Source organism: Engystomops pustulosus, chromosome 1, assembly GCF_040894005.1.
Source record: "Engystomops pustulosus chromosome 1, aEngPut4.maternal, whole genome shotgun sequence".
NCBI classification, from domain to species: Eukaryota; Metazoa; Chordata; class Amphibia; order Anura; family Leptodactylidae; genus Engystomops; species Engystomops pustulosus.
In genome coordinates this window covers 17,904,179-17,929,959 of record NC_092411.1, presented here as the reverse complement: position 1 = coordinate 17,929,959, position 25,781 = coordinate 17,904,179, and the positions used below count along the sequence as shown (strand labels likewise).

At 44.3% G+C, this 25,781-nt stretch overlaps 1 protein-coding gene across 1 annotated transcript; it reads left to right on the top strand.

The window, feature by feature from the left end:
- Positions 1-396: 396 nt before the first annotated feature.
- MTMR12 (myotubularin related protein 12) lies at positions 397-25,182 on the top strand. Its single transcript, XM_072134324.1, has 16 exons — positions 397-574; positions 6,391-6,454; positions 9,214-9,350; positions 9,527-9,599; positions 10,467-10,603; positions 10,961-11,054; positions 11,645-11,774; positions 12,232-12,307; positions 12,671-12,777; positions 12,865-12,989; positions 14,023-14,101; positions 15,248-15,318; positions 15,417-15,586; positions 16,634-16,804; positions 19,296-19,448; positions 21,493-25,182. Exons 1-16 carry the CDS (start codon positions 500-502, stop codon positions 22,066-22,068), a joined length of 2,238 nt encoding a protein of 745 aa, XP_071990425.1. The 5' UTR covers positions 397-499; the 3' UTR covers positions 22,069-25,182.
- The last annotated feature ends 599 nt before the right edge of the window (positions 25,183-25,781 follow it).

Here is a 25,781-nt window from a genome sequence, read left to right as displayed (position 1 = left end):
GTGTCGCCACATTCCAAGATTCCTGATTCATCAAAAACAGACATAATTATCGCATGCGGTGAGGTCACCAATTTTTCGTCACCTACATAAATATTTATAGAAAGTGATGAAAAGATTGTACACAAAATGGTAATGAAATGACACCTTACACATCTCCATACAACAAAGTATGAAAAAGTTGTGAAAATATGGAACAATTTTCTAGTTATATATTTATAATTTGGGTTAATACATAATATAATCTGTATACATGTGGCTCCTCATCGCTTTGTAATTCTGTAATATCACTTTAAGAGAAGCCCCGCCCTCTCCCTCCAACCAATCACGAGTCACATCCTGACTGCTCTGAGAAACCAGCAACCGCCGTTGACTGACAGATTCGACGCCCAATTAGGTTGTGAGGCTGCAGTGAGCGCCGCTGGGCCCCGCCCCCGTGGCTGTAGAGCGGAGCGGTGGGTGTGGTCAGTGTATCCGCCTGAGTGCAGCGCACAGCGGGGACATGCTGGGGCTGGGGGCCGGAGCCGCCGCCAAGTCACCCAAGACACCGTCATTCGTGTCCTACCTGACCCCGGAGGTGAGTGCCCGGTGCCGCCTACACCCGGGGACGTGCCCTCCCCCTCCATGTCTGACACCTACTGCTGACAACTGGTGTCTAACCCTCATCTCCTGTGCCGTCTCCTTACCCACTGCTCCACCTACTGACATGGGAAACCAGTCCTATCTCCTTACCCACTGCTCCACTGACATAGGAAGCCAGTGCCACTGTGCCATCTCCTTACATTGGAAGCCAGTGTCACTGTGCCATCTCCTTACCCACTACTCCACCTCCTGACATTGGAAGCCAGTGCCACTGTGCCATCTCTTACCCACTCCTCCACTTCCTGACATAGGAAACCAGTGCCACTGCTGCATCTCCTTACCCACTACTCCACCTCCTGACATTGGAAGCCAGTGCCACTGTGCCATCTCCTTACCCACTACTCCACCTCCTGACATTGGAAGCCAGTACCACTGTGCCATCTCTTACCCACTACTCCACTTCCTGACATAGGAAACCAGTGCTACTGCTGCATCTCCTTACCCACTACTCCACCTCCTGACATTGGAAGCCAGTGCCACTGTGTCATCTCCTTACCCACTACTCCACCTCCTGACATTGGAAGCCAGTGCCACGGTGCCATCTTACTCACTACTCCACCTCCTGCCACAGGAAACCAGCACCACTGTGCCATCTCCTTCCCCACTACTCCACCTCCTGATATAGGAAACCAGTGCCACTGTGCCATCTTCTTCCCCACTACTCCACCTCCTGATATAGGAAGCCAGTGCCACTGTGCCATCTCCTTACCCACTACTCCACCTCCTGACTTAGGAAACCAGCGGCACTGTTCCATCTCTTTACCCACTACTCCGCCTTCTGATATAGGAAACCAGTGCCACTGTGCCATCTTACCCATTACTCCACCTCCTGATATAGGAAACCAGTGCCACTGTGCCATCTCCTTACCCACTACTCCACCTTCTGATATAGGAAACCGGTGTCACTTTGCCATCTTACCCACTACTCCACCTCCTGACCTAGGAAACCAGTGCCACTGTGCCATTTCCTTGCCCACTACTCCACCTCCTGATATAGGAAACCAGTGCCACTGTGCCATTTCCTTACCCATTACACCATCTTCTAATATTGGTGATCAGTGCGACCATAACATCTCCTTATCCACCTCATTATCACTGTACCACTTTCTTACCCACTACACCACATTGTGAAATTGGTGATGATTGCAACTGTGCCATCATTTTATCAAACTTATCTCCATAGCGGTCTCATCACCTACTTACACTAGTATTTAGTGGCATTGTTACAACTTCTTACCCACCACACCACCTCCTGAATCACAACACTTCCTTACATGAACGACCACTGCCACTATGCTACCCCCTGGCACTAGAGATCAGCACTATGTACCAGTATGCCCACTATGCCACCTTTTGATATAGGTGATCATTACCACTGTATCATCTCCCTGTCTCAGCAACTTATGGAATTGGTGTTCAGTGCCACTGTGCTATTTCCTTTTCCACCACACCACCCCCTGGCATGGGTATTCAGTGCCACTGTGTCATCTGCCTACACCTCACACCATCTTTTGATATTGTCGAGGACTGTGCCATCTCCTGTCTCACCACTTTGTGATCAGTGTCCCTGTGCCTCCCTTTACTACGTACACCAATTTCTGACACCAAGTCACCCAAGACACTGTGATTGGTGTCCTACCTGACCTGGAGGTGAGTGCCCGGTGCCACCTATGCCCTCCCCCTCCATGTCTAATATCTACTGCTGACAACTGGTGTCCAACCCTCATCTCCTGTGCCGTCTCCTTACCCACTGCTCCACCTACTGACATAGGAAACCAGTCCTATCTCCTTACTCACTGCTCCACCTACTGACATGGTGTACTCACTACACCAATTTCTGACATTAGTGGCCACTGCAACTATACCATCTCCTGAATCTGTGCTGCCGAGACATCTCTTTACCCACCGCTCCACCTGCTGACATAGTGATCATTGCCACTGTACCATCTCCTTTGCCCTCTGCACCACCTCCTGACATTGGTGTTCATTGATACTGTGCCATCTCCTTACCCACCTCACCACCACCTGACGTTGGTGATTATTACCACTGTGTCATCTCCTTACCCACCTCACCACCACCTGACGTTGGTGATTATTACCACTGTGTCATCTCCTTGCCCACCGCACCACCTCCTGACATTGGTGATCATTACCACTGCGCCATCTCCTTACCCACCTCACCACCACCTGACATTGGTGATTATTACCACTGTGTCATCTCCTTACCCACTGCACCACCACCTGACATTGGTGATTATTACCACTGTGCCATCTCCTTACCCACCGCACCACCACCTGACATTGGTGATTATTACCACTGTGTCATCTCCTTACCCACCGCACCACCTCCTGACATTGGTGATCATTACCACTGTACCATTTCCTTACCCACCGCACCACCTCCTGACACTGTTGTCCGCTCCGTGTGACGCTTATCTATGGTGCGCTGCACGCAGACCTTGTGCCGCTGCTCTCAGTTGTGACTCTTCAATGCGAGAAGATAAAATGTAACATCCGGATACACTGATACATTGTTATATAACAGTCACAATCTGAAGCTGGGGAAGGTGGGGGGGGGTCCAAAATTTGCTTTGACAGGTTTCTTTTCAAGTCCCCCCTGTGGAAGCTGTGATGGCAGACATATTAGTGATCACCCAACTTTCCCTGATCCGGATATGAAAGCGACATTGTTTTGTTTTTGGTTATTTTTGGTACAAAGTAGAAGTTTTGTTTCAGTTGTGAAACTTTCTCCTCACTTGATCTCCTGGTAGGACCTGTCGGCCAAGTTTAAGGAGCCGGGTGTGGTGATGGGAGGAGGTGCAGGGGGGCAGCTCTGAGTTCCGTGAAGGTTCTGACTTCCTGACCTATGCCTGGGGTCATGATGGGCACTTTTTAGCGGGGTCCCGGCCGCGCCCCTCGGAGGGTCTGACACCACTTTCTCTGCCCTCCCTCTTCTGGGGTGAAACTTTTTAAAAAAGTTTGTATTTGATGAATTGGGATAAACCACGCCCATTTTGTAAAAGTGGAAATCCCAAAAAGTTGCAGTATCCTAATTTCCTGTTGGGTCTAGCGCAGGACATGACATCTGAGACGTCTCGTGTAGCTCTATCCTGGACTTTGCCCCCGAAACCCTTGAAGAAATGCCAGACGTCTTCTATGTAATTATTTACCTTGGGGGGAAAAACCCAGGGGGGGCATTTATAGAATTGGGGGCAAAGGCTGAATGTTATAGCGGGAACCACTTCGACTCATTTAGTGGATTTTACAAGCAAATGAACAGCGCCGCACTATGTATAGTGGCCATGATGTGTTACTGCAGCCTCCATTCACTTACAAAGAAACTGAGGTGTAATTCCTAGTCATGGCCACTATACAAGCAGTGGTGCTAACTACATTCAGCTCTGTACACTGTGTTAGTCCGGGGGGTCTGAAAGCTGTCAGACCCTCCACCAGTCTCTCTCGCCCGTGGACTCTTTTTCTCATCCTATAAAGCTGCTGCTTGCTATGGAGACTCTATTTGCTGTAGTATCTCACCAGAAGCACGTGGCACGCGTGGCATTTGTCTCTGCTCACCTTGGCATCATCAGTAGTTCGCACATAGAGTGATTTGATCATAAGTTAGTGCCGGCACAGCTGCCCCAGATGACCATTTCTGAATTTTTGGGTTGCGAGAATAACGGAAATCGCAGCATTGATTATCCATCGTGCCTGCTCTGTACCATCCTAAGCTGGCGCTGCCACCTGTGGGTGGTACTTTGCCTGCCAGGTGTTCATGCTGCTGCCATCCCAATGCAAAGATCATACAAACATCAAAACCTCTGCAGCAGAAATACTGACGGGGCCCTGGACAATATTAGGTGACTAGATGCGCCGGATTATCAGGTGACTACCTCTAGTCTGGATTTTAAGTAAATCTGTAGGATTTATGAATTTGTATAAGCCGCACTATGGCGCGGGCATGCATGGGTTAAGCAGGGCTGTTGATGCTATTATTGGCCGTGCCCTCGGGCTCCTGTGACTATTAATGATCTCACCGTGCTCTTACATCTCAGCGGAGACTGGCGAGAAAGCAGGCGGTGAGGAGGCGGGCATGATGGCGGCTGACCACACTCGCCAGTGTGTGAGGTCTGTGCCAACCACAATGCCACAAGCACAGGGTCAGACAGGGGGGGTCTTAAGTGTAGTCTGGGGGTTAGACCCTACCAGCCTCCAAAATAGTTTGTCTTCTACTGTATGGGGTCCAGATTTGGTAAATAACGTGAGCCCAGTGGAAGATCCTTTGATTCCCTGGTTGGCCGGTACGGCGCTGCGCGAGTGCCTGGAGGGCCTTACTCTTCAATACAATTTTACTGAAACGTGGATTTACTGTGGGATAAATATTCACCCCCTGGCTTCATCACAAGAAGAAATTACTTAAAGGGATATTCCAGGACAAGTATATGGGTGACCAATTCTTAGGATCGGAGGATCGTTCTGACACTCAGGGCCACCATCAATCGTCTGCGGAGACTGCATCTGATATATTAGCACTGCATACTCTTCCCTCCTTATCAAGCACAGCGCCGTACACTGCATAGTGGCAAGGCTTGGTATTGCAGCTCCACCACAATTACTTGAATGTGATTCAGGTGACACCAGGTCATGTGACTGATGGATGTCTGATATTGATTACCTATCCTATAACACATTGATCCTGGGAAACAACTCGCAACTTGTCATCATCTGCATATTCTATTGATCCCCTTTAGTTTCCTTATGAGATGAGCAGCAGTGGACTGAGCAGACGTGGTCATACGTTTACTTATCCTGTCTGTCTTGAGATGTTGTGATAGTTAGAAGGACTCGGTGCTGCCCCCTCTTGGTAAGGCACAAATCTGGGACATTGTGTGACCGTCTCCATCACTTCAGTATCCTGCAGATCTTGTTCTGTAGCTTCTGTCCTGGTGTCATTGTAGTTGTTGTCCCTGTTCTGAGGATAATTGTCGGCTTTGATGTTGGAATTATAACTTGTCTGACGCCCCGGAGCAGCTTCTCCGCACCCTGCAGTATGTGGAGTATGGCGGATATTTTGGGACAGCTTTAAAGATGTTCTCCGACACCTTCTACGATCTCTTCTGGTTAGTGTCCTTCTGCTGGGGGTCCAGTGATCGGCTGTGATCTGTGTGTAAGCTTGTAGTAAGTGCTCAGGTACCCTGCACTGCCCCCGCAGGTGGAAGAAAGTATAACAAAGTGTCTATTCACACCAATGGGTTGTCTTGGAAAGGCAGGAACGGACAGATCCTCCAGGGACCATTCTGGCCAAGAGATGAGGATCCTAAACATTCCTTAGGGCATTTGATAGACCCTCCCAGTTGTCATATAGATGGATAGCACTGCCTTTGTGTAGTGGCAGCCGCTTATCAGATGGGAGCTACTTTGTTTCTTTTATTTACCATCTCGTGACGCCAAGGACATTATTAGCCCTGGAATCCAAGGACTGAACCTGATAAGGACCGAGTGCTGTAACTTTACTGATCTGAACCTCAGTCGTGCGAATGGAAACTTACGCTGCCGGTTTAGAGGGGGATTGACCCAAAGTTTTATCCTCTGCACAGTGTGGAGTATAACTTGCTGAGTGATATCCGAGTTACCCATTGATCATTAGTCCAGAGCTTATACTTGTAAAATATGGTAATATATTTTGCTTTTCAATATCTCTGCTTCTGTCAGTGAATGGAAACAATCATTGATTCGTTTTTTTTTTCCCCCCAGGAGATTGATGTTAAAGAGAAGGTAGAACAAGCGGTGAAGGTCGACGATGTCCTGCTATTACCGGGTAACTCTTAACCTTTTATGTTTCATGAAATTATGAGATATTATTTAATGCAGATTTTCTGCTGATCTGTACTGTATAGACTGAGACAGCATAAACAGCGTCATCTCAGTGTCGTTAATCTGCTGAGGAATTATTAACCACCTGATTGTACTGCCAGAAATGAATAAAGCAGATATGATAGTATGATGGTTATATAGGCTTTGATTGGTAAGATGTGTAATGAAATGAAGAAAGGAGCCTGAATCTCCCTGGAGTCATTCATCTGTTCTGTATAGACTGAGATATAATAAGCAGAGTCATCTCTGTATCCCTAATATGCATGGGAGTTATTGATTATTGTGCCGAGGAGATTGATAAAACAGGGGGATAACACTCATTGCACAGATAAGACTGAGCTCTTGCCTTTACTATATAGGCTGAGACAGAATAAGCAAAGTAATCTCATTATCAGACTTTATAGACTTTGATCCTTAAAGTGCATAGGAATTATTGACCAGCTGATTATACTGCTGGAGATGAATAAGGCAGATGATAGTTATAGACTTTGATTGGTAAGACGTGTAATAAAATGAAGAAAGGTTCCTAAATCTCCCTGGCTTAACTTATCTGTACTGTATAGACTGAGACAGAATAAGCAGAGTCACCTCATTTTTCCATTTTGTTTATGGGAGTTATTGATCTCCTCGGCAATATAATAAGGCAGGAAGATAATACTCTATACACAGATAAGACAGAGCTCTCACCTTTACTATGTAGCCTTAGACATCATAAGCAGAGTAATCTCATTGTCTCTAATGTGCACTGTACTTCTTAATTTTAGTGTTGAGGAAATGATTAAGGCAGTGGATAACACTCTATAAGTAGATAGGATAGATCTCTTGTGTTTAGTGTATAGACTTTGACATGATAAGTAGAGTCATTTCAGTATCCCTAATGTGCATACGAGTTATTGATTATGCTGCTGAGGAAATGAATAAGGCAGTAGGATAACACTATATAGATAAGATAAATTGTTTGCTTTAGTGCATAGACTGAGACAGATGAGCAGAGTTATCTCATTATCCTTAATGTGCATAGGAATTATGTACCATATTATCGCTGCTGGAGATGGATGAGGCAGATATATGATAGTTGTAGTGTTTGATTGGTAAGAGGTGTAATGAAAGGTTCCTGAATGCAGGTTGTACCGGGGGTGATATGATGATATCAGCATTGATTTCATGAAGAATTTTCCTGTATTCTCCATCTGTAGTCACTGGAGACTGTTACCCTCTGCATCTCTATGATGTTGCTTGTAGATTCCCCATTTGTCCAACAGAGAAACACAGATCTAGGGATCGGTAGTCTGGGATGTGAAAAACATGGCTTCTTTCTTCCGTGAACAGCGCCACCCCTGACCATGGGTAGTGCCTGGTATTGCAGCATAGCGGCATTCATTTCTATATAGCTGACCTTCAACACCAGCGCCAAACATGGTCTGGTGTGGCACTCTATGGAAGGAAACCTCCATGTTTTCAAAATGCATAACAACCCCTTTAATATGATCACCAGTTATCTCCGCCCGATCCCTCTATTTTCAGATTTTGGGTAATGTCAGTGACACCTCTATACTTTGGGAATGAAGATTTGTGTAAAAGCCGAGTTTCCTAAACAGTGTGCATGTCTTGGCTGAACTGAACTCGCAGAATCGTGGTGGTAGTTATCACTTGACAGCAGCTCTTCCTTCCCTTACCACAGCATCAGGGTGGAACTCACAGCAGCAGAAGTCACATAGATTAAGAGACCACGTGCGATGGTGTGAATTGGCTGTTATGGTCTCAGTTAATTAGGACAGAACCGGAGCTACAACTATTGGCTTCACGAAGCGGCACTTATCTGACATGACACCAGATGCAAGAGACGTCTTATTGTGTGCAGCTTGTTGCGGCTCTGCTCTTTCTTGCTCTGTTATTCCATTCTCTGTGCCTCCCGGGTTATTTCCTCAGGAGGAAGCGCTTGCCTGGAGTAAGTCCTGTGATGTCACCTGTTTTGAAAGGAAGGAAATGGCTGGAAATAAACTTATTATGTGGGAGCAGAACATCCCTCAGTTACATTGCTTCCTCTGTCAGTGTAATAGCCGCTCACTCTCCTGATGAAAGAAACATCTGCTTCCACGCTGTGGGGCATACGTACATATGGTCTTCAATTTTTCTGTGTATTTATATAAAAACTTTATAAATAATTCTCCCTCAAACTACCTTTATATAATAAATAAAAATATTATGCCTTCCTGCAGCCACCACTAGGGGGAGCTCTGTGAGTTTTGAACTATACATTGCTATAAAAATCTACGCACTGATCTCTCCCTGTGGGAAAACCTTGTGACTGTATAGGGAAGGAGAAGAAGCAGTTTACAGTCAATCAGGATTTATATTCCGAAAAATTACCTTTTTAAAGGACTTTCCTTGGGTTATTATTATTGACGTCCATGACCGAACAAAATTGATTTAACTGGTCTTAAGTTTTAGATCAGCGGGTGTCTGATCTCCAGCTTGTTTATACAGGCAGAAAGGGCGCCGTACTTATAATGTGGCAGTGCCTGGTATTGCAGTTCAATTTCATTCATTTAAAGATGTTGAGATTCAGAAGCGGATATGGGTCTGATATCCGATGGTACCGGACCGACAGTTGGTAACATTATTTGGTGTGTACCAGGATTCTGTGATCGGTGATGATCTGTTTCTGTGCTGATAACAGTTTGTTGCGATCTCGTTCTGTAGGTGAGATGCTCCTCTGTGAGGCCAGCAATATATTGAAGATCTCGCAGGATGAGACCTCCCAGAGAGGAGTCTACGGGAGACTGGTCTGCACAAACTTCAAGATCACCTTCCTGTGCGAGGAGGGCGCCGAGGATAACGTAAGTCTCGATTTTTTTGCGGCCTTGTCAGCTGGGCGTCGGCCTTGTCAGCTGGGCGTCGGCCTTGTCAGCTGGGCGTCGGCCTTGTCAGCTGGGCGTCGGGGCACAATTTCATAAAAATTAAGAATTTCTCCCATTCCATATGAGTCGACCAAAGTTTCTCTTAAATTTTCTAGGTTCCAGAATTCAAGAACAAGATTGTGGGTGAGAATGACATCACCCTGCAGTGTGTGGACCAGCTCTACGCAGGTAACGTACAATCGCTGTCACTTTTTTGTTTTTCTGTTATTGTGCCGTTTCCTCTTTTTTTTCATTATTTTTAGCCCCCGGGCATCTGAGGTTTCCTTTACGTTCTCTGCACATGTTCATTTGTCTTTATACTGTACAGGCAGTCCCCAGGTTACGTACAAGATAGGGTCTGTAGGTTTGTTCTTAAGTTGAATTTGTATGTAAGTCGGAACTGTATATTTTAAAATTGTAACCACCAGCCAAATTTTTTTTGGTCTCTGTCACAATTGGATTTTAAAAATGTTGGGTTGTCATAAGAACCAGGAGTAACAATAAAGATTTATTACAGACGCCTTTAATAACTGTTACAGTTGATCATTGTATCCTGGGGCTAAAATACAGAAAGTTACCAGAGGTCCATTTGTAACTAGGGGTCGTCTGTAAGTCGGCTGTTCTTAAGTAGGGGACCGCCTGTGTATAATTTACTATGAAGAGCCTGAGCCATGATGATGCTCAGCTGAGCCCAGTGTATGGAGGATGATGGGAGTAGTTGTTTATTCGGCAAGGTCGCTCTATTACCGCTACAGATTTCTGTATTGTTCAATCTGCGGCTAAAACAAACCATTAGGATTCTTGTAGAATGAGGAAAATTAATTATTAACCGTAGAAAGTTGATAGAAATGTCACAGCGTAACCCTTTATCTGCTGAATGAGGGTTAATCTCTATCCGTTTATTGATCTGTCTGGGATGTATAACATATAAGGAGCGACCTGGTGGAAGACTCGTCCTTCAGTGATATCAGATGAGATAGCGCCCCCTGCTGTGCTCTGGCGGACAAGGTGTCTGTGAGCTCCTGGATTTCTATCTCTGCTCTTCTTCTATCGCAGTGTATGATGATAAGAAGAAGGTCCTGATAACGGGGGCGCCGCTGAAGAAGTACCCCGAGAGGCTGGTCATCTACTGCCGAGACTTCCGAGTGTTTCACTTCTGTCTCAGCTTCGCCAAGGAGGATGAAGTGAACCGGGTATTCACATAGTCATGGTTTCTAATATACCAGATCCCAGATATAAGGTTATAGCTGCAAAAAATGGGCCTCTTATACGGAGGGGGAGGAGAAACCTGCCAGGCCCTTTCCTACATATAAGGGAGGAGGGGAAGCCTGCTGGGATGTTTCCCAAATATAAGGGGGGAAGTTCTGCCAGGCCCCTTCCCAGATATAAAGGGGGGAAGTCCCGCTGGGTCGCTTCCAAGATATAATTGATGGGCGGCACTGTCCTGATACATGGAGGTAGGTGCCTTCCCTACCCCCTTACCCCTCTTTTGCCAATTTCAAGACCTCCTCTTGATGTTGTTAAATATTTACTGGTTTTTAATCTTTCAGATTGTCAATGGGATCATTCACCACACGCTGAGTCCTAAACGCCTGAAGCTCATCTTCCTTTTCTCATACACAGAAGCCGCCCCCTGTTACAAAGGTGAGAACTGATGTCCTGATATTCCCGAAAACCAGATTTTGCCACCATAGCGATAAGTAGAGCTGCAACGGCTCTCCACCAGTCTGTCACTTATCCCTCTTCCTGTGAATAGAGATGTCATGCTACAAATTTAAAATTAATATGTTATCAGATCACATCAAACTGTATCTATAGTATATAGTACACGGGGGGGGGGGGGTCCTGCGGATTTGGCTGCACTGTGCACACGGGGGGTCCTGCGGATTTGGCTGCACTGTGCACACGGGGGGTCCTGCGGATTTGGCTGCACTGTGCACATGGGGTCCTGCGGATTTGGCTGCACTGTGCACACGGGGTCCTGCGGATTTGGCTGCACTGTGCACACGGGGGGTCCTGCGGATTTGGCTGCACTGTGCACATGGGGTCCTGCGGATTTGGCTGCACTGTGCACACGGGGTCCTGCGGATTTGGCTGCACTGTGCACACGGGGTCCTGCGGATTTGGCCGCACTGTGCACACGGGGGTCATATGCGGATTTGGCCGCACTGTGCACATGGGGGCCCTGCACGTTTGGCCACTCTGTCATTGATGGCATTTCTTTTCAATTTTAGCCACAAGTGCCAAGGATCTAACTGTACTATTCGACAAGCAGAAGCAATGGCAGACGGAGCTGGAACGCACCAAGGGAACCTGGGCAAATAGAGTCTTATCCATCAATGAAGCGTACAAGGTCTCAGATAGGTAAGTACCTGCTCATGGCATGTGTCCGTGTAGGAAAGTGAAGTTTTATCTTGCCATTTATGTTGATTTTTAGTGGAATCTGCAGTCAGTTTAGCAGTAATGTTGGGGATGAGACCAACCTAATACTTTGTGTTGAGAAAATGTGGGTGCGACAGGAGTGTGTGACTCTGAGCCTGGGTGAGGGAACGATCACCCCAACATCAGGGGTGTAATTCAAGAGGATAATGTAGCCAACTACTCTATTATATGCTGCAAGGATTCAGTACTTGACAGGGGCATTGTCTGGGTCTTCATGGGAGACCCTTATTTTGTTTTTTAAAGTAAAATGATATCAATCACCTATCCATAAATGGGTTATTGATATAATTTTAATGGAAACCACCTTTAAGGGTCAGTGTTGAAAGCTTTGGGATGTTCTGCACCTTTCATCCGTCACTTTTCCTTCCCGTTTTCTCAGGTTACCTCCGTATTTTGTTGTTCCCATGGCGCTGCAGGAGGAGAGCGTGTACAGGTTCCAGGGGCGAGGGATTCCGGTGAGTATCCGTCTGCTCTGCGCTCATACACTGTACACCAGCCATGTACTCGGCTGAGCATGCATGTGTTATCCCCAGGTAGGACAGAACGAGCCCCTTTAGCACATAATTTAGCACCTTCTTTACTTAAGACTTCCCCTGAAACACATCCTATACATGTCAGCCGGCTCTACATAGGATAAGTTATTAATATTAGATTATTGGGGGGTCGGTGAACTGATGGTGGACCCTCAGCTGAGTCCGGTAGCCTCCGAACAGCTTAATAATAACTAAGACTGAATACCCCTCAGTTCCTTGTGCCGTAGCAAGTTCCTGGACATTGCTGGGTTTGGGGTTGACTGTGTCTTTATCTTTTCTTAATAGTTCTGGTGCTGGTCCAGTCAGAATGGGGGAGCCCTATATAAAATGTCATCCCTCCCTAAAGAAGTGGACGATTTTGCCATTCAGGAGCAGAGATCCTTCCTGGACAGGTCTGTCGTGTCTCTGTCTTTCTCTGATCAAAGATGCTTCTTCCTCGAATCCTAAATATTTAGTTTATTTTTGTGCTGTCCCTGCAGCGTAGAGAAGACCCTTCACAGACCGCCCTTGGAGGAAGTAAGAATCGAGGATTTATCTGTCACTCTCCCGTCCCTTTCCGAAATCCAAGTGGCCTATGTGCGATTCAAGCAGCTCTTTTTAATAGGTAAAAATAAATTGTAGTGACCCTGTATGTATAAAATATCAACACCAAATGGAGTTATAAAAGACACCTGAATCACAAAAAGATTACTTTTATTCTTACATAGAAGTAAGATGGTTACTGTAATGGGAGACGATACGCTAGTTTCTTGTCCTGTGTGAGAAATGATACTCCAGTCTCCTTTCCTGAATGGGAGATGATACTCCAGTCTCCTTTCCTGTATGGGAGACGATACTCCAGTGTCCTGTCATATATGGGAGATGATACTCCAATCTCCTGTCAGATATGGGAAATGATACTCCAGTCTCCCGTCCTATGTGGGAGACGATACTCCAGTGTCCTGTTTTGGGAGACGACACGCTAGTCCTTGCCACTTTTTGCCATTTTTACATCTGTAAATATTTGAATAAAAAATGATCAAACGGTAATAAAGTTCCCAAGTTGATAAAAATTAAAACACTGGCACATACCGATTAAAAAAAAAAAACCTTATATAAGTCCGTACACGAGTTATACAAAGTTACACAAGTGTACAAAAGTTATTGGCCTCAGAATTGTTTTGTACAAAAGAGTTCCAGTTTTTTTTTTTTTTTTCTAACATCTACTAAAACCTAATAAAACCCCATAAAAATTTGGTGTCCCTGTAATCGTACCACATCCAAAGAATAAAGGGAAGGTGTCATTTGGAGCACACAAAGAAAGCAATAAAAGCAGAACCCACTACAAAACGCCACAAATGTGTGTTTTATTTTTTTTGTCAATTTCACCGCACTTGGATTTTTTTTCCAGTATGTTGCGTGGAATATTAAATGGTGCCATTAATATTTACAGTTTGTCCTGCAGATTACAAGCCCATATACATCTCTGTAAACAGAAAAATAAAAAAGTTAAAAAATAGAAATGCAATAAACAAAAAAAGGGGGTTATAAATCAGAATTTGGGATTTTTTTATTAGTAAATTATTACTAATTATACAATTTTGATGTTTAATTTTTTTTTCATATTTTTTTCTTTTTCTTTTTTATCTATTCTTAAGATAATTGCACTGACTTCTGGGACACGGACTCTAAGTGGTTTTCATTGCTGAACACAAGCAATTGGCTTGAAATTGTAAGGTAAAATTATTTATGGCTTTTTTTTCCCCCCATTTACTTTCTGTAGCAATTCCTCATATTTTTTGAGATCTCTGCTTGATGTTATTTAAAGGGGGCCTATAATAATACTAATAATAATAATTCTTTATTTATATAGCGCACACAGATTACGCAGCGCTGCACAAAGCGTGACAAATTGGTCCCTGTCCCCAATGGGGCTCACAACCTAATCAACCTACCAGTATGTTTTGGAGTGTGGGAGGAAACCGGAGGACCCGGGGGAAACCCACACAAACACGGAGAGAACATGCAAACTCTTTGCAGATGTTGACCTGGGTGGGACTAGAACCCAGGACTTCAGTGCTGCAAGGCCTTTGATAGGTCCTGCCGCTTCCAATGCTCCGCTCCTCCCGCAACTGTAGTTTCCTGCAGCAATCATGTGCTCATGTACAGCCAATCACTGACCTCATGGCTACTGATTGCTTGCAGCAATGAATACTAAACCAATAAAGATAAACGGCTACGGGATGTACCAGAGCGCGGCACTAGATATCTCTGTTTTGTATCCACGTTCACCAACTAAAGGGAGTCTACCAGCATCAAATAAAGCTGCAGCCAGTGTTATGTATTGTCCCTGGTGAGATGTGTAATCAGACCTCAGTGTATGTTGTTAGTAGAAGCAGGACTGTGATATATGGATTTATATTCCGGGATTGTAGCTTGACTTGGTGCATCTTCTGTGTGAGATCTCGTGGTGCTTTCCCTCTGCTGTAGTAAGCATCTGGTTGGATATTACAGCAAATAGGAGGGGCAGGGGCGGGGCAGTTTGAATGCAAATAATGCAGTGAGAGGGACAGCATTCTGGTAAGGACCGGGAGAGGACTTACTGTCTGGTGAGGCTGAAATTTGAAGAGACACTGAAGTGTCAGTCAAAAGTAGGGGGCGGCCTGGATATAGCATGACTCTTCTCTTCAGATATGACTCTTTGTCTGCTCATTTGCATATCAAAGACATGGCTGTAATTAAAGTACAGTGCCCCAGTGTCAGATTATATAAGGTGATATGTGGTGGAGTGTTAACCCTTTACCAGAGGGGTAAAATTTTGGTCTTCTTTGATTTTTCCCAACATTTTCACTGTGTTGTTCTGTTTATTTTGCTCGTTTATAGACAGTGCCTTAAGAAATCAATCGAAGTCATTGAATATTTGGAAAACCAGAAAATTAATGTTGTCCTTAAAGGTAAAGCGAGGTTGTTAACCCCTTCTGCTGCATCTCTTTCATCCATTGTGCTTTTTAGTTTTGATTACTTTTGACTCTTTTCTGATCTTTTCCTGCAGAGGACACGGCCTCCGACCTCTGCTGTGTCATCTCCAGTCTGGTGCAGGTCATGATGGATCCATATTACCGCACCCGATACGGCTTCCAGAGCCTTATCCAGAAGGAGTGGGTGATGGGAGGACATAATTTTCTGGATAGACTGAACCATCTTCGCTCAAATGACGGAGAGGTAAGGTTAATCCGATTCTGTAGAGCACAGAATTGGGGTTCTGGAGGGTGTTGATACCTAGAGGCAGTCTCATAGACTGTAAGCTCTTGTGTCACCCCTCATCCTCATAGACTGTAAGCTCTTGTGTCACCCCCTCATCCTCATAGACTGTAAGCTCATGTGTCACCCCCTCATCCTCATAGACTGTAAGCTCTTGTGTCACCTCCTCATCCTCATAGACTGTAAGCTCTTGTGTCACTCCTCATCCTCATAGACTGTAAGCTCTTGTGTCACCCCCTCATCCTCATAGACTGTAAGCTCTTGTGTAACCCCCTCATCCTCATAGACTGTAAGCTCTTGTGTCACCCCCTCATCCTCATAGACTGTAAGCTCTTGTGTAACCCCCTCATCCTCATAGACTGTAAGCTCTTGTGTCACTCCTCATCCTCATAGACTGTAAGCTCTTGTGTCACCCCCTCATCCTCATAGACTGTAAGCTCTTGTGTAACCCCCTCATCCTCATAGACTGTAAGCTCTTGTGTCACCCCCTCATCCTCATAGACTGTAAGCTCTTGTGTAACCCCCTCATCCTCATAGACTGTAAGCTCTTGTCACTCCTCATCCTCATAGACTGTAAGCTCTTGTGTCACCCCCTCATCCTCATAGACTGTAAGCTCTTGTGTCACCCCCTCATCCTCATAGACTGTAAGCTCTTGTGTCACCCCTCATCCTCATAGACTGTAAGCTCTTGTGATCAGGGCCCTCCCTCCTACTGTTCCATATGACTGTTTGTACTCTGTAATGTAATATTATATTTGTACATGTCCCCTATGATGTGTAAAGCTACGGAATATGATGGCGCTATATATACAAGATTACTATAATCTCGAAGTCTAAATCGCCAAACTCCATATATATAATAAATATAAATATACAAGCTACAAGCAGAAGGGCAGATGAGCAGGAGAGGGGTGGTGGTGGTCTTTGTATTTCTGGCACCACAGACCCCTAACCTCCCCCCCCCCCCCAAGGCCCCAGTATATATAACGTATTCTTCCTTCTCCGCAGGCTCCCGTCTTCTTGCTCTTCTTGGACTGTGTTTGGCAGCTGCTCCACCAGTACCCACTCGCCTTTGATTTTTCGGAGACGTATCTGACGGTCCTGTCGGACAGCATATACATTCCCATCTTCAGCACTTTCTTCTTCAATTCACCCCATCAAAAGGAGGCACATAAGCGGGTAAGTGCGCGGCAAGCTGACATTTCTGATTTAGTGTAGATCCGGGCACATCACACTACAGCTGCTATATGTTAGGGGGCTGCTACACCGCCACATTTGTATTATACTGGATCTCATGAGTAAGTCATGTGAAAATGAGCAGAGAAGAGTCATATTTTGCCTGAGACAAGTCATGTATGGAGGCTGGAGTGGGGGTATTCATTTCAGTTGCCTTGATCTTTAGTTTTATAGCACCTGCTAGTGTCATATTAAGAATAAGAATCTCATCTTTCTGGTTGCAGGATTCTGGTTCTATGGCCTACAAAAGAGAGAAATAGACAATTAAAGAAATGGCGTGAACTACATCTTTATCTGCAGCTCACATTTGCAACAATGTCTTTAGCTACCTGTATCTCCAAATCTGTAGATTTAAAAAAAAACTGCCTGATACAATTTGAAAGTCTCATCAAAATCATGTTTCCAGGTGCTACAGAACTGAAGATAGGGGTGTCTGAAGTGATACTCCCCCTTCAGCCTCTAAACTTGACTTGCCTCCAGAAAAATGTGTCTTTTTTTCTGCTCATTGTCACATGACTTTGGGGAAGATTTTTTTTTTATATATAGTTAAACTCCTTCTCTAAAGCACACTTCAGATGCCCCTGTCTTCGGTTCTGTTGTACCTAGAAACATGCTTCTGGTGACATATTAAAGATGGATCCAATTCCCACTTCTTTCTTCAACCGGCTGTATTTCTGGCTCTGTAGATCACAGAACCACAAGCTTATCTTTTAATAAGCTTCTAAATATTATAGCATGGGAGATAGGGACTTCTGAAGTGTTGGTCTGCTCCTTTAGATCACAAAACAACAATGTGGTCTGAAAGATGAGATTCTTATCTTTAATATGGCACCAGCATCATGGATCTAGGACTAAGGCTACATTCACACACATGTAAGGGGGACGTATATACGGACGACGTATGTACGGCTGATATACGTCCCCTGTACACTTCTATGGGCTCACGGCCCTAAACGGGAGCGGTGCGGTGCAGCACACGTGCGGCACCGTACCGCTCTGTAGCCCGGGAAAAGATAGGACATGCCGTGCTCTGTATCTTCCTATGGAGAGGGGCGGGGGTGAGCAGCGCTCATCCCCTGCTCCTCCTACTCTCCACAGCGCCGATGTATGCCCAACGTACTACGGTAAGGAGTGAGGGCCCTGATCACAAGAGCTTACAGTCTATGAGGATGAGGGGTGACACAAGAGCTTACAGTCTATGAGGATGAGGGGGTGACACAAGAGCTTACAGTCTGAGGATGAGGGGGTGACACAAGAGCTTACAGTCTATGAGGATGAGGAGGTAACACAGGAGCTTACAGTCTATGAGGATGAGGGGGTGACACGAGCTTACAGTCTATGAGGATGAGGGGGTGACACAAGAGCTTACAGTCTATGAGGGGTTGACACGAGCTTACAGTCTGAGGATGAGGGGTGACACAAGAGCTTACAGTCTATGAGGATGAGGGGGTGACACAAGAGCTTACAGTCTATGAGGATGAGGGGTAACACAAGAGCTTACAGTCTATGAGGATGACGGTGACACAAGAGCTTACAGTCTATGAGGATGAGGAGGTGACACAAGAGCTTACAGTCGATGAGGGGTGACACAAGAGCTTACAGTCTATGAGGATGAGGGGGAGACACAAGAGGTTACAGTCTATGAGGATGAGGGGGTGACACAAGAGCTTAGTCTATGAGGATGAGGAGGTGACACAAGAGCTTACAGTCTATGAGGATGAGGGGGTGACACAAGAGCTTACAGTCTATGAGGATGAGGGGGTGACACAAGAGCTTACAGTCTATGAGGATGAGGGGGTGACACAAGAGCTTACAGTCTATGAGGATGAGGGGGTGACACAAGAGCTTACAGTCTATGAGGATGAGGGGTTACACAAGAGCTTACAGTCTATGAGGATGAGGGGGTGACACAAGAGCTTACAGTCTATGAGGATGAGGGGGTGACACAAGAGCTTACAGTCTATGAAGATGAGGGGGTGACACAAGAGCTTACAGTCTATGAGGATGAGGGGTTACACAAGAGCTTACAGTCTATGAGGATGAGGGGGTGACACAAGAGCTTACAGTCTATGAGGATGAGGGGGTGACACAAGAGCTAACAGTCTATGAAGATGAGGGAGTGACACAAGTGCTTACAGTCTATGAGGATGAGGGGGTGACACAAGTGCTTACAATTTAGGAACTGATGAGTATGAACTGATCCTGTGCACATTCCCCTCCCCCATACGATCCTGTACCTGGACATATTTTCCAGTAGCAGAGTGGTCCATGGTCAGCGCATCGCCTGCAGTTATGATAGAAGGAGTCGAGCCGCTCACAAGGGGCCCATTATTCAGCCGCCAGGAGCAATCTAGTCATTACGGCCAAGTTTGCTTAAGCCGCGACCTGTTTCCTACTGCAGGAATTTGCAAATTCTCTTCTTTTTTTTTGGCAGGTTGAGGACGGCAGACAAAGCAGGTCTTTGAGTTTTTACTCCGTCTGGGATTGGTCGGTGCAGTTTGAAGTGAAAGCGCTGACTTTTCTGAACAATCCCCTGTACGTGGAGAAGTCCAAGCAAGAGAAAATCCGCAAAGGAGTGCGCTCCAAGGCGAGTGTGACGTGTGGTGGAAGGCTCGTTATTTCTCCTTCTCCACGTTTTATCCCTGGTCATGTGATGTCACACAGGTGCACAGCTCGTTTTATCCCTGGTCATGTGATGTCACACAGATGCACCTGTGATATCACATGACCATGGATATGAGTTGTGCACCTGTGTGACATCGCATGATCATGGAGCTTTCTTTAGCCACAGGAAGTAAACAATGAAAATAAATATGGAATGACAGCAAGCAGAGATCTAGAAAACCCAGAGAAATTGATACAGAAAGTATATTGGAAAATTGTTGAACACTTCATTACACAAGCAGACTAGAAGACGTGATTACTGGAGCCCTTTACTTTCTCCCTGCGGATTAGAGTTACAACAGTCAATAGATGAATAAAATACCTTTAACCCTTTCACGACCCGTGACGTAATAGCACTTCACGAGTAGTATGGCAGTATATGGTAGGATCAATCGGGCAACCTAGGGTTAAAAGTACCCCAGGGCAGTGATGGCGAACCTTTTAGAGACTGAGTGCCCAAACTACAACCGAAAGCCACATATTTTCGTACATATTGGCATCCTGAATACAGCAATACAGTAGCAAGATCGAGAAATTTGGATTATCATTGTAGCTTCCTTAACAGGATGAATCGCAGGCCCTGAGAAGGGGCTTCAATTATAATACAGCTCTATCCACTCCTCCTCCTGTAAAGTCACTTTAAAATAGTGCTGAACAGGACAAGTTCTGGGCTGCCTGTGACTGCCGGAGTAGTCCTGAATGTTGACCTTTGTGCTGGGTGATTGCCTGGGTGCCCACAGAGAGGGCTCAGAGTGCCACCTCTGGCACCCGTACCATAGGTTCGCCACCACTGCCCTAGGGAGTCTTAAAAATAGTAAAAGTAAAAATTAAAAAAAAAAAAATTATAATTAAAAAACCTAAAAATTCAACCCCCCCCTTTCCCTAGAACTGATATAAATAAACAGTGAAAACCACAAATCCATTAGGTATCGCCGCGTCCGAAAATGCCATATCTATCAAAATATAATAACGTTTTTTTTCACTACATTTAACCTCGTAACAGAAAATAGTTGAAAATGGCACTTTTATTCCATTTTGAAAAATATAGGAAAAATCTATCAGAAGTCGCAAAAAATGACACCACCCACAGCTCTGTACACTGAAATATGAAAAAGTTATTAGCGCCAGAAGATGGCGAAATTTTAAAAAATTATAAAAATTCTACATTCGTTTTTAATTTTTGTAAATGTAGTTAAACATTATAAAACCTATACAAATTTGTTATCCCCATGATCGCACCGACCCAAAGAATAAAGTAGACCTGTACTGTACGCACAGTGAAAGCCGTAAAATCCAAGCCCACAAGAAAACGGCACAAATGCGTTTTTTCACCATTTTCACAGCAATTTTTTCCCCACTTCCCAGTACACAGCGTGGAATAATTAATACCATCACTGTGCAGTGCAATTTGTAATGCAGAAAACAAGCAGTCACACAGCTCTGTACGTGTAAAAATAAAAAAGTTGTAGATTTTTGATTGTGGGGAGTGAAAAATGGAAATGAAAAAACAAAAAAAAAAGGCAAGGTCCTTAAAGGGTTAAAGGGAACCTGTCACCACATTTCTCAAATACAGCTAGTGACATGTTCCCAAAGAGCCCTATTCGCTAAATACCACTGTTCTTTTAGCTAAAAATTGTATCCCTCACATCCCCTTAGTCTTTGTAATCTAACCTGGCATCCTTTCAGAGCTAGAGCACGTCAAGGGGGTGTGGCCGCATCGGCAGCTTCTCCCCATACCTTCTCAGCATTCAGCATTTAATGTCAAGTGTTCAGGGTGATGTCATCTAAGGTCCAATACCTTTTACATTTGAAAACTGTACCTCATGTATTTATCTGATCACATGAAATCACAGCATCTTCCATGGATGATGGGGAGAAGTAGAAGTCCATGTTGGTGTTTGTCTTCATTGAAGAGAAGAGAATGTAGTTAGTACATCTGGTAACTATGATATTTTGTGTTTCTACAGCATCAGCGACAGCTATCTCTGCCTCTTACCCAGTCCAAATCTTCAAACAAGAGAGGATTCTTCAAGGAAGAACCAGGTCCCTTTATAAAAAGTCTCCTCGGTAAAAGAATTAGCAAATTAATAAGCGCTTCTGACGAAATTCCTGATAACTACCGGGTCTTCTATGAGAACTGGCACCGGAAGCCAATAGACTTCCATGGCTTGATCCTGCCGCACATCGAGGGGCCCGATATCTGCATCTGGGCCCAGCGACACTTGCGTTGGATCCCGGAAGCTCAGGTTCTCGGTGGAGGGAACGTGGCTTCCATGCAACGGGTGTTGGAGCTCATGGATGAAATTCAGAGCCTGAAGAATGAATTAATCGAGAGGCCGATGTTCTCCCACCAAGTCTCCAAGGAGAATGACGTGGACAGCCGACGCAAGAAGTCAGTGCGGCGCTCCTCGCTCTACCCCTTTGCTCAGTTCCATATAAACTGTGTAAGACCCTCTATATCCACCACAACATGGCGGAGCTGGGAAGCAGAGGACGAACTGGTCAACCGGGATGACGAGGACATAGATCTGGGCACTATATGATGGATGTTTTTCTGTTCTATTACTGGCAGCTGTCCACGTGCTGTTGACCAAATGTATAATTTATTTCTATAGATTTTGTATTATTACAGCCATTCCTAGTTTTAGGTTATTAACCTAGAGGCTTGCTTACAAAGCGAGCAAGATGTAAGCGTTCACAAGGAACAAGCTACAAATCTTTCTTGAAGAAAGAAAATGCAAAAAAAGCAAAACATAATCTAAGGGACCAAACAGACCGACCCATCACAAATATTTATAATGAAATATTTTCGGCTTCTATCTGCTCGTGATACTATCCCATAGTGAAGTCATCAATATAAAGCTGGAAAATCCCTTTTATGTCAAGTTTGGAGGAAATAAGGATTTCTGTAGTACTTTACTTCCTCCCTGCTGAAGGAGTGGATAGATAGTGGTGGATAGATAGTGGTGGATATATAGTTAAGCAAAATATTTTAGCTACACTATTACAATTTGTGTGTGTTTAAAGAGGAAACCTGCTCCTGTGATCACAGCAGCCTCGGCTAGAATCATAACGGGTAATAAGGGAAAAAGAAGTATAAAATACTGTAAATAAGCTGGAAAGATAATTAATTTAGGGGACCAAACACATTCCCATCACAAATATTCACAATAAAAGACAGGATTTCCCTTTTAAAGTGGTTAACCAACTTCTATCTGCTTGTAATACAATTCTACACTGTAGTCATCAATGTAAATAAGATGGAAAATCCCTTAAATATTTGGAGGAGATTTGGATTACTGTAGTACTTTGTACCTGATGACATCAGCTGAGTGGATACATAGTGATGGCTATATAGCTTAAAATACAATTATTTTAGCCATAGAAATACAATCTGCTTAAATGTGAAAATTTAACCTCCTGTAATCACAGCAGCCTCAGCTGAAATGAGAAGTATAAAATGCTATAAATCTGCTGGGAGGATATCTTGATTAATATAGTGCTTTACTTTCTCCCTGCCAACCTAGGCTGCTTGAGTGGATAGATAGTGATGGCTATATTGCTAAGATGACCAAACTATTTTAGCCAGAGTATTACAAGCTGTTTATATATCAAAACTTGCCTAAAGGGGTAAAAAAGAGGAGTATAAAATACTGTAAGTATATAATAAGCTGAAAAATTCCTTCAATGTCAAGTATGGAGGAGATAAAGATTATTGTAGTCCTTTGCTTCCTGCTGATATAAGCTGCAAGAGTGGATAGATCATGATGATTATAATGGCTATATGGTTAAGATATAAGTAAACCTGCTTCTGTGATCAAAGCAGCCTTGGCTAGAGTCAAAAGTTGTATAATGGGATAAGAAAGAGGAGTATAATATACTTTAAATAATCTGGAAATCCCTTTCATTTCAAGTTTGGAAGTGATATGGGTTACTGTAGCCCTTTACTTCCTCCCTACTGATATCAGCTGCAGGAGAGGATAATAACTTAAATATTTTAGCTAGAGATTTAAAACTGTTTATATATGAAGAGGAAACCTGCTCCTGTGATCTCAGCAGCCACAGCTAGGGTAAAAACTTGTGTAATAAGCTAAGAAAGAGGAACATATTGTAAGGATGAAAAATCCCTCTAATGTCAAGTATGGAAGGGATATGGATTACTGTAGTCATTTACTTCCTCCTTGCTGATGTCAGCTGCAGGAGTGCATAGAAAGTAATGGCTATGTACGGTAGCTAAAATAACGAAAATATTTTAGCCCGAGCCTTACAAGCTGCTCCTGTGATTACAGCAGCCTTGGCTGGAGTCAAAACTTGGGAAAACTTGAGAGAGGAATAATAAAATACTGTAAAAAATATGGAAAATCCCTTTGTTTTGGAGGAGGTGAAGATTAATGTAATACTTTACTTCCTCCCTGCTGATGTCAGCTGCAGGATTGGATGATATAAATATTTTAGCCAGAGCATTACAAGCTGCTCCTGTGATTACAGCAGCCTTTACTAGCGACAAAACTTGTGAAATAAGGTGTGAGAGAGTAATAAAATACTGTAAATAATATAGAAAATCCCTTTAATGTCATATTTTGGAGGAGGTGAAGATTAATGTAATACTTTACTTCCTCCCTGCTGACGTCAACTGCAGGATTGGATTATATGAATATTTTAGCCATAGCATTACAAGCTGTTTGTATATGAAGAGGAGATCTGTTCCTGTGATCACAGCAGCCTCTGCTAGAGTAAAAACATGTGTAGTAAGGCAAGAGACTTAGTTATGAGTACTAAATGTTGTATAATATGATCTTGTAGATACCATGACGGGGTGGCATCTCCACTCGATCTGACTCAATTCTTAAAAAAATATAGAAATGTATAAGTACACTGTGTAATGTAGGGTAGCAGCCGGAGGTGGCGTATGTGACGATCAGGAATTTTGTGGTTTTGTATCTTTTTGCAGACCTTTTATATTCCATAATTTATAATAATACAACAGGCACAAATCTGAGGCTGTCGTCATTCTGCTTTGGGTTACAGGGTTCGGGAACCGTCCACATCTTACCTTATACTTCAGTGTACTGATCATTCCGCCGCTAGTTGTCCAAAATCAACTGTAAGCATAAAAACAAACAAAAAAAGTTATAAAAAAAAATCAATAAACACCAGGACATGAGATGTCACAAAAGCTAAAAAAAAAAAAAAAAGTTTTATTTTCACTGCATATACTGTAATAATTTTGTATCCAGATGTATCTGGGTTTTATCAATGACCTTTATTATTTTGTGCACTGGAACAGTAGGTAAACCAGCAGTCCTATGTAAAACCGACACGTGGCAATGTGCCGGACGACAATCTCAGCTCTGCTACATAATAAAGCTGGTGTTCACTGAAAGGAGGCTAAATGCCAAAAACTTGTACTAGTAAAAAGATTATTTTTTTTTTTATACCAAAATGTTAGTAGATGTTGCCTCCCAGCATGCTTTGCTACAGTAGTTTATTAGATAAGCAATGCATTGTGGGAGATGCAGAGAGAGGGTGTTAGTTGCTTACTGCTGGTCTACTGTATGAGACGCTTGTACGTTTTGGAAAAAAAATTACCTCATTTGCTTTATGGAGAAAGGATGTATTATATTGCTATTTTGTAATTAAACATTTTATCTATAGAAGTTTTTGGTTTATTGTTTTTATTAAGGATTTTAATTAACTTTGAGTCACAATGCTGATTGGGGGGTTGGGATGGGAAAGGTAAGTGATTTTATTTTGGTTTAATATACATGTTAGGGGGAGGAGAAGGAGAGGTGCAACAATATGAGGGGGAAGAGTAGAGGGGCCACAATGTGAGGAGGAAGAGGAGAAGGGGCCACAATGTGAGGAGGAAGAGGAGAAGGGGCCACAATGTGAGGAGGAAGAGGAGAAGGGGCCACAATGTGAGGAGGAAGAGGAGAAGGGGCCACAATGTGAGGAGGAAGAGGAGAAGGGGCCACAATGTGAGGAGGAGGAAGAGGAGAGGGGGCCACAATGTGAGGAGGAAGAGGAGAAGGGGCCACAATGTGAGGAGGAAGAGGAGAAGGGGCCACAATGTGAGGAGGAAGAGAAGGGGCCACAATGTGAGGAGGAAGAGGAGAAGGGGCCACAATGTGAGGAAGAGGAGAGGGGCCACAATGTGAGGAGGGGGAGCCGCAATGTGAGGAGGAGGAAGAGGAGAGGGGCCACAATGTGAGGAGGGGGAGCCGCAATGTGAGGAGGAGGAAGAGGAGAGGGGCCA

Bases quoted from the DNA above. Each gene is read 5' to 3' on its own strand.
- MTMR12 (XM_072134324.1), top strand. From the start codon at position 500: ATGCTGGGGCTGGGGGCCGGAGCCGCCGCCAAGTCACCCAAGACACCG. The intron at 11,775-12,231 runs GTAAGTACCTGC...CCGTTTTCTCAG, and splicing joins GCGTACAAGGTCTCAGATAG to GTTACCTCCGTATTTTGTTG. The intron at 16,805-19,295 runs GTAAGTGCGCGG...TTTTTTTGGCAG, and splicing joins AAAAGGAGGCACATAAGCGG to GTTGAGGACGGCAGACAAAG.